This window comes from Diceros bicornis, chromosome 35 (assembly GCF_020826845.1).
Source record: "Diceros bicornis minor isolate mBicDic1 chromosome 35, mDicBic1.mat.cur, whole genome shotgun sequence".
Classification (NCBI taxonomy): Eukaryota; Metazoa; Chordata; class Mammalia; order Perissodactyla; family Rhinocerotidae; genus Diceros; species Diceros bicornis.
In genome coordinates this window covers 14,315,158-14,323,062 of record NC_080774.1, presented here as the reverse complement: position 1 = coordinate 14,323,062, position 7,905 = coordinate 14,315,158, and the positions used below count along the sequence as shown (strand labels likewise).

General features: G+C 57.0%; 1 protein-coding gene across 1 annotated transcript in view; it reads left to right on the top strand.

Annotated features, from left to right (window-relative positions):
- The first annotated feature begins 1,017 nt into the window (after positions 1-1,017).
- TESC (tescalcin) overlaps positions 1,018-7,905 on the top strand; it is a 46,799-nt gene continuing 39,911 nt past the window's right edge. Inside the window, exon 1 of the mRNA XM_058531511.1 lies at positions 1,018-1,178. Coding sequence (XP_058387494.1) covers positions 1,121-1,178 — 58 coding nt within the window. The 5' untranslated portion in view covers positions 1,018-1,120. The remainder of the gene's footprint in view (positions 1,179-7,905) is intronic.

The window sequence follows — 7,905 nt, the reverse complement described above, 5'->3', positions numbered from 1 at the left end:
TCACCAAGCACGATGGAGCCCGAAGGCCTGGCCTTGAGAACCAGAAAGTGTGGACTCCGAATTTCTGCCCTGTGTGACCTCCCTGAGAATCAGTCCTCCCTTGTGAAGTGGACATGACTCCACAGAGACGACTTTGTGCTGTGTCCCATGGCAGGCCCTTCTCATAGACATCTCATTAACTATATTATCCCCATTTTAGGAGAAGGAATCATAGTCAGACAGGTGGCCGGACTGGCGCTGGCCACCCAGCCTGGCTACTGAACCCGAGGAATCTTAACGCAGAACTTCGCCCAGTAGGCTCGAGGTCCACCTGCATCGAAGCTCTTGGGCAGTTTGGCTGAAATGCAACCCCCCCCCCCCCGCCCCGGGGGTCCCCGCCTGAGTCAGAATCGGGGGGGCGGACCTCCCTGCTCCTAAAATTTGACAACACCGCCACCCCGAGCTCCTGGGCTGGGCCGCCAGGATGGGCCGGTCTGGCACGTGGGTGTGTCCACTTCAGCAGGGTGCTGGGGAGGCGGAGGGGACTTGGTGGAACGAGCCCCCAACGCGCATTCAAGTTGGAGTCCTATTTTTATATTCCCTTGATTGCTGTTCAGCACAGAACGAATTAATGCTCCCGTCTTCCTTCACTGTCCCAGGGGAGTTTCGCTCCTGAGGTCTGGGAGGATGTGTGCTGGAACCGGGGTGGGGGTGGGCAGGGAAACCTCCCGGGCTCTCACTTTGCCGGAGCCCTCCTACCTGCACCCCAACTCTGCTCACACCTGCTTCTCTCCAGAGCCGGCAAGGGTGCGGAACGGCGAGGCGCGACGAGCACGGCCGCTGCTTTGGGGAGCGAGGAACCTTGGCGGTGGGCTGCTGGGTCCCCCTCCCCGCCGTTTCCGGCCCCGCGCGGGCCGCTCCCCCTGCCCGCAGTGCGCGAAGCCGGCGCGCGCTAGGACCGCGGCGCGCCGCCCGCCGCCGCTATAAGAGGCCGCGCTGGGGCCCCACGCGGAACCGCGGCTGAGACCGGTGCCCGCGTCCCGGCCCGCGCTGGACCCGAGGGCGGACCGGCCGCTGCGCAGGCGACGCCAGCCCGGCGCCTGCGAGGGACGCGCGCCCCCGGGCCCCCGCTGCGGACACCATGGGCGCTGCCCACTCCGCGTCCGAGGAGGTGCGGGAGCTCGTGGGCAAGACCGGCTGTGAGTACCCCGCGGGGCACGGGCGCGGGGACCGGAGCGGGGACCGCCGGCCGGCTGGCTGGCCCGGGGGCTCCCAGCCCGCCGCCGCCGCGCTGTGTGACCTTGGGCGAGTGGCTGGCCCTCTCTGCGCCTCAGTCTCCCCCTCCTTCAAATGGGTCCCCGCCGGCCGCTTGGCAGGCTGCGGCCAGGAGCCCCGCGGCGACGCTGAGTAAGTGCCGCGCCGCTCAGCTTCGGTGCTCTCGGAGTTGGCTGGGAAGCCCCGGGCCTGGGGACTGCGGGCCGGAGAGGGAGCGGGGCCGGGCTCCCCCAGCGCAGGGCGGGCGCCCCGGCCCGGGAGAGCGGGCGTCCGTGGATGCGCGCTGGTGCGCGCCCCGCACCTGAGAGTCGTTTGGCTCCACGGTGCGCAGGGGGCGGGAAGTTCTGAAGTCGGCGGGACCCGCGTGGGAGCCGGGCTCTGGCGCTCCCGGCCGTGTGACGTTAGGCAGGTGAGCCGGGCTCTCTGCGCCTCCCTTCGTCCTCCGTCTGTAAAATGGGTTCAGGCGCCCGCCTCGCCCCGGCTGGCTGGGAGGTTTAAGCGAGGCAGCGCCCGCGACGTTCCTCCAGCTCCCGGGTCTCCGGCCCCGGCGGAGGCTGCGCGCCCCGGGGCGGGGCGCACGGGGAGGCCGGACCTCCGCGCCAGCCGACCGCAGGCCAGTGACAGCGGAAGCGCCCGTCCGCCCGAGTCCAGCCGGGCTGCGCGCTTGACTGGCTTTGGTGGTGGACAGACCGGGTGTGAGCCCTGCCGGCACCGCTTCCTGACGGTGTCACCTTGGGCTAGTCACTCTGCCTCTCTGAGCCTCGGTTTCCTTCTCTCTGGAAGGGGAGTTCTGCTCGTACCTGGGAGATGCTCAAGAAATGGGAGCTGCAGACACTGTGTCCAGGAGGGAGCTGGCTCCCGGCGCCTGCTCTGAGTGTAGTGCAGACAGCCAGCGTCCGTAGTTGATCACCGGAGGGGTGGCCCAGCCTGTGTGTGTGGGCTGAAAGACGACCCCTCCTGACCCCCAATCTAAACACCTCTTTCCAGGAGAATTGGGTGAAAATTACAGAAAGCCGTTAATAACTGGTGTGTGTGTGTGTGTGTGTGTATACATACACATACGTATATGTGTATCTTTCTAGGTACAGATATAAAACTCTGCAACTGGAGAAAAAAGGGTGTGGTGCAGTATATAAATATGGAACCCTTTTTGTTTAAAAAAAGGAGTTAAGAGTATATATTGGGAACTGCTTTATTGGCATCAAGGACTCTGGAAGGAGCCACAAGAAAGTAGGAATAATGAATACTTATTGGGGGATTTGGTGGAGGGGATGAAGGGAGAGTGAGCTTTTCACTGTGAACTTTGTAATGTTTTCGTTGTGAACCATGTGTGAATATTTTACTTCTTCAAAAAGTTTCCTCAAGTCCGATGCGACCCCAAGGTTTAATGTGAGCCAGGAGGTAGGATTTCTCTTTCCTGGGCTTTCTTGGGTTTCCCCTGCTTTTGTTATTTCCTGAGTGTCCTCTGGCTGCCTGGTATCTGCAGGGTGGAGGCGGGGGTTCTCTGCAGCTGGGATCTGCCAGGAAGGGGCGGCTGGCCACCAGCCCCATCTCTCAGGCAGCGCCCACAGCAGGCAGTAGGGGGAATTCCACCCCATTGTGGGTTTGACAGGTGATGAGGCGCAGAGCATGCTGGGAATCTTGTCAGTTTCCTGGGTCCGGTCTCCGCGGGGAAGGCAGATACTGAGCGTTCCTGCTCCGTAGCTTTCCTAGAAGGGGCTGATGTGGCTTCCCTTTTTGCTGCCCAGAACTCAAATTTCACACCCTAAAGAGGGAAGGGAGACTGCAGGGGTCAGGGAAGGGCTTCTGAGGTCAGGCTGTGGGAGATGAACACCTTCAGTCCTCTGAATTCTAAGTAGGTAGAAGGTGCCCCGTAGTCTTCTGAAAGGGTGGCACAGTCTGGACACTTTTACCCATTCAGCAAGTGTTTATCGACCAGGAGCTGGGGATTTAGAGGTGACCCAGAGAGGCTGATGTTCCTGAGGGCAGGCACACGGCATAAACAAATCACCCCATAGGTGTCAAGCTCTGTGAACAAGATACAATACAGTGGCAGGAGAGTTGGGGGAGAGATGGTGAAACATGTCTTTAGGGTGGACCAGGGGGGCCTCTCTGAGGAGGTGATAATGGAGCAGAAATCCAAATAAGGAGACAGCTACGTGAAAATCAGTGGAAAGTGCATTTCGGGCAGAGGGCACAACACGTGCAAAGGCCCTGGGCAGGAAGGAGTTGAGGACAACAAATGAGAATTGTATGTGATGAGGACACAGCCATAATCAGGGCTCAGGTAGTGGCAGGACCCCGATTTAAGGGGTCTTGTTAGGTACGTGGACTTGGGCAAGTCATTTGTGCTCTGTGTGCCCCAATTTCATCCACTGTAAAATGGGGATAGTAGCCATACCTTCCTCCCAATTGTTGGGAAGGAGTAAATGAGAGAATGTATGTAAAGTGTTGAGTATTATTGGTCATGCTTTAAACACATTTGTATGGCCTGGTCACTCTAAGCCACAGCTAAGAGTTAAAACTTTGTGTCACTCTTACCAGCTTCATGAGCGTAAGCAAGTCTCGACCTCTCTGAGCATCGGTGCCCCCATCAATAAGATGATGTATGTATGTATCTATTTGTGAAGTACTCGGCTTGGCATGGGAACATCGGCTCCCAGGATCCTGAGGGCTGGGCAGAACCCTTGGGAAGCATCCCTGAGATGGGGGAAGAGCCTAGGGCCAGGGCAGCCAGAGAGCAGGCTGTGCCCACAGGGTTGCTAGGCTCCCCTCGCCTCTCTGAGCATCAAGGTGGTCCCTGATTTGAAGAATCAGCCTGGTGCCTTCCTGAGGACTCCATCCAGAAACGATGAGCAGGGCGAGCGTAGGATGGTGATGGTTGACATCATTCCTTGAGCACTAGGCTCTGTGCCGAGCACTTTGCATGCACTCTCCTGGAATCTTCTAATAACCCTCCAGGGAAGGTGATAATATGGCCATTTTACAGATAAGGGAAACTGAGGCTCGGAGGGGTAAAGCAACTTGCCTGCAGTGCCACGGCTCGTAAGTGGAGGAGTAGGAGACCCCTGGATCCCCAAGGCCACTATCCTGCCACCTCTCTGCTTTTACTGTGTGTAGTTGCCTCCGATTTCTAGGAACCCAGAGTGGGTAGGAACAGCCTGCCCATATATTTCTCTCACCTGGAGGCCCTTGCACAAGCTGTTCCCTCTGCCTGGAGCACTCTTCATTTGACTGTGGACAGTTCGGTGTTTGCATATGGGAATACTTCTCTAACCACCACCCAGGTTAAGGTTGCAAACATTTCCTCTTAACACTGTCTCTTTATGAAGCCAAGGCTCCTCATCGGTCAGGGCTCAGCTTTTGTTGCTCCCTTCCAGAAAGCCATCCCTGGCTACTCTCCATCCAGCCTTTGTGGGTTAAATGTCCATCCCCAGGCCTCCCGCAGGCCCTGCATTCCCTCCCGTAATAGCACACATCGCACCACGTCATCGTTGGCTTTGTCATCTGCTGCCCTCTCAAAACTTGGAGCTCCCTGCGAGCGGGGAGAATGTGTCTTGTTCACCTTTGTATGTAGCGTGTGGTACTCAGAACACAAGAGGTTCATGAGCCTGAGGACTTGATAACCCGCGGAGTACTGCCCAGGAGCGCGTGTCCAGTAGGAAACCTAGTGCCACCCCATCAGCCGGCCTTGGCCTGGCCAGCCCTCCCGGCATCTCTGGTTCCCTCCCCATGCCATGCACCCGCTTGGCTTCAGCACTGAGCAAGCCCCCCCCAAAATTGGCCTGAGCACAGACTCGCCCACGCAGGTCATCCTCAGGTCTGTACACCCACCTCCCCCTGCCTGTGAGAGTCTCACTGATTGATTTAAAACAGAAACAGGTATTTCCAATCATCTTTTCTAAGCAAGAAAGCTGGATGCCTAGATTGTTAAAATTGGTATTAAAAACCCAAGCGAGGGCTGGCCCCGTAGCTTAGCGGTTAAGTGCACGTGCTCCGCTGCTGGTGGCCTGGGTTTGGATCCCGGGCGCGCACCGACGCACCGCTTCTCCGGCCATGCTGAGGCCACGTCCCACATACAGCAACTAGAAGGATGTGCAGCTATGACGTACAACTATCTACTGGGGCTTTGGGGGAAAAAAATAAACAATAAAAAAACCCAAGCGAAGGCACCCTGGTTGTGTGTGTGAGGGGTGAGCTGGCCCTTCTGACGCTCCCTCCATGGCAGGAATGGAGCTAGGCCCAGTGTGCGTCCAGAGGTGTGAAATGGGCCCTGGGCAGGAAGAAAGTCTGCTTAGGAATCACTTAGCAGAGCCCGTTCCCCTTCACTACCTTGCGCTGGCCTGGAGGTGGCCACTTCCTGCCCCCCCGATCCGTGCCTGCTCCTGGAGTTGGAAAGGAAGTAAGAGGAGGATTCTGGGAAAGGTCGAGGGTCTATTTTTTCCTTCAGGCTCCCAAACAGCTCCACAGGCATGTCTGTGTGGATGCCAAGAAACTGCCAGAAGGAAGGCGAGAAAACAATCTCCCAGATCTACCGTTCAGACCTCATAATGGTAATAACTAATGTTTGGCAAGAGCCTGTCATCTGCCGAACGCTGATCCATGGAGTTCCCGGGAATACTGTGGATTTCTCATTTTATGGATGAGGAAATTGAGGCTCAAGAGATGGTGTGACTTGCCCAAGGCCACAGGCCGCTGAGAAGTAGAGTGGGGTATCAGTTCCTGGTCTGACCCCTAGACCTTACTCACCATTTGGGGAGGGAGCCAGAGATGCGGGGAAGCCTGTGTGGGCCAGGCCGGCTGGTGGGGGCGGCACTGCGTGTTCCACTGGATTCTCGCCCTGGGCAATACTGTTGGGTTACAGTCTTCAAGCGGCCCCAGACCACGGCCTCGGCACATTCGCCACGTCCCACCGTGTTCCAGGCACTGGATACCCAGGTGGACCAGACACCTTCCCTGCCCTCCAGAAGCTCAGGAGCTCCAGGGGTAAGGGCGGGCCGGCCGGGGCCACTGTGGTCTTCCTGTCGTCTGCGGAGACATATTAAGCTAAACAGACATCAAGCCCTACCCAGCCCCCTTTCCACTTCCTCTGGGGTGGACTGTGGCTTTTAATCTGGGATCCTTGGGGAGTCTCTAAACCCCACGAAATAGGATGCAGAATTGTGTCTGTGTGGCTCTGGGGGAAGTAGACCCCCAGCACTCATCAGGTTCTCAAAACAGTGAAAATGTATCCATTGTATGTAAATCATACGTCAATAAGAAAATAATAAAAGCACTTACATCTTTTAGGGAAAATGAAAAACTGGCTGGGGAGGAAGAAACATGTCTGTGAGGCCCACGGAGGCCCAGTGCCCGCAGGCTGAGCACTCGGGGCAAGCCCTGGGGGCGCTGGTCTGGCGTCCTGGGCACAGTGGCCGAGACCACAGGAGGGAGGCCCAAGTGGACCCTTTCCACCTTGGACCTGCTCTTTCTGGGGCACTTGGTGTCAATCATCTTCCCATCCTCATAAGAGCCCAATGGGACTTTTGTGACTAGTTTACAGATGAGGAAACTGAGGCTCAGATATGCCAAGTGACTGTTCAAGGTCACTTCGGTGCTGAGCGTGGAACCCAAACTCAAAACCAGGCCTTTTAGTGGTTGACTCTTTTTCAAGTGCAAGCAGAAACAACTTCTCCTGTGTCACATAGACCCACGTGATGGAGACTGCGACTCGAAGAGCCTGTATATGTGGGAGAGGTGACACTGTTACCCCATGACCTCGTTAATTGTGTTCCACCCACTCGTTTACTAAGTTGGCAAGAGGAGAATCGGGCCTCAAGGCTGATAGGATTGGCTCTGGGTGATGTGGAAGGTTCTAGAATTGTGAGCTACCCTTGGGTGGGGGAGGCTCCATGATGGGCAGTGCGAGGGGGCTGGGAAGTTCTGGGAGGAAGAGGTAGGGATGTGCCACCTCCTCCATTTCCTGGGGTCTTACAGGGTGGCTCCCGTCTGTTTCAGAAGAAGAAATTGTGTGTTCTCTGTGTGAAAGCAATTGGCAATCCCCCCCAAGTCTTCCTAGCTCCACGGAGTAGTAGTAATTAGATCTCTCACACATCTTTCTTTCTTGCCTCCGCCCTACCCCCCGACCCTGGCAGGTCATTTTTTTGTGAGTTAGTGGCCCCCAGAATGCAGCACAGAATTTAATCAACACTCAGATACGCCATACTGCCCAATCAGACAGACAAAATACCTCGCCTGTTGATAAGATGCCTTTCCTTTTGCAAAGCACTTCAGCGTCTATTATCTCAAGCCGAGGGAACGCGGTGTTTTCGGCTCACAAGTGCCCGCTGCTCTGGGAAGACAAGGCGGGCCTCTGCTTGCCCGTGCTGGTGAGAGTGGGCAAGGTGACCGGGAGGACATATCACCAAGGTCCTGCCGTGCATCCTGTTGCTGGCTCCAACTTTATTATTAATTCATAATGCCAGAAGGTCGAGAGGGTGATTTCTGCTGGTGGTGGCAGCCACCTTAATCACTAGGACAAAAAGGCCTTTGTTGTCCCAGTGGTGTGACCTTTGTGGACGGGCAGGCTGTCAGAAGTGGGTCTTCCGTTCTCGGCACGGCTCCCTAGGAGGCGAGAAGGAGCGGTCAGGTCTCAGGGCCCAGGTGCCTCTG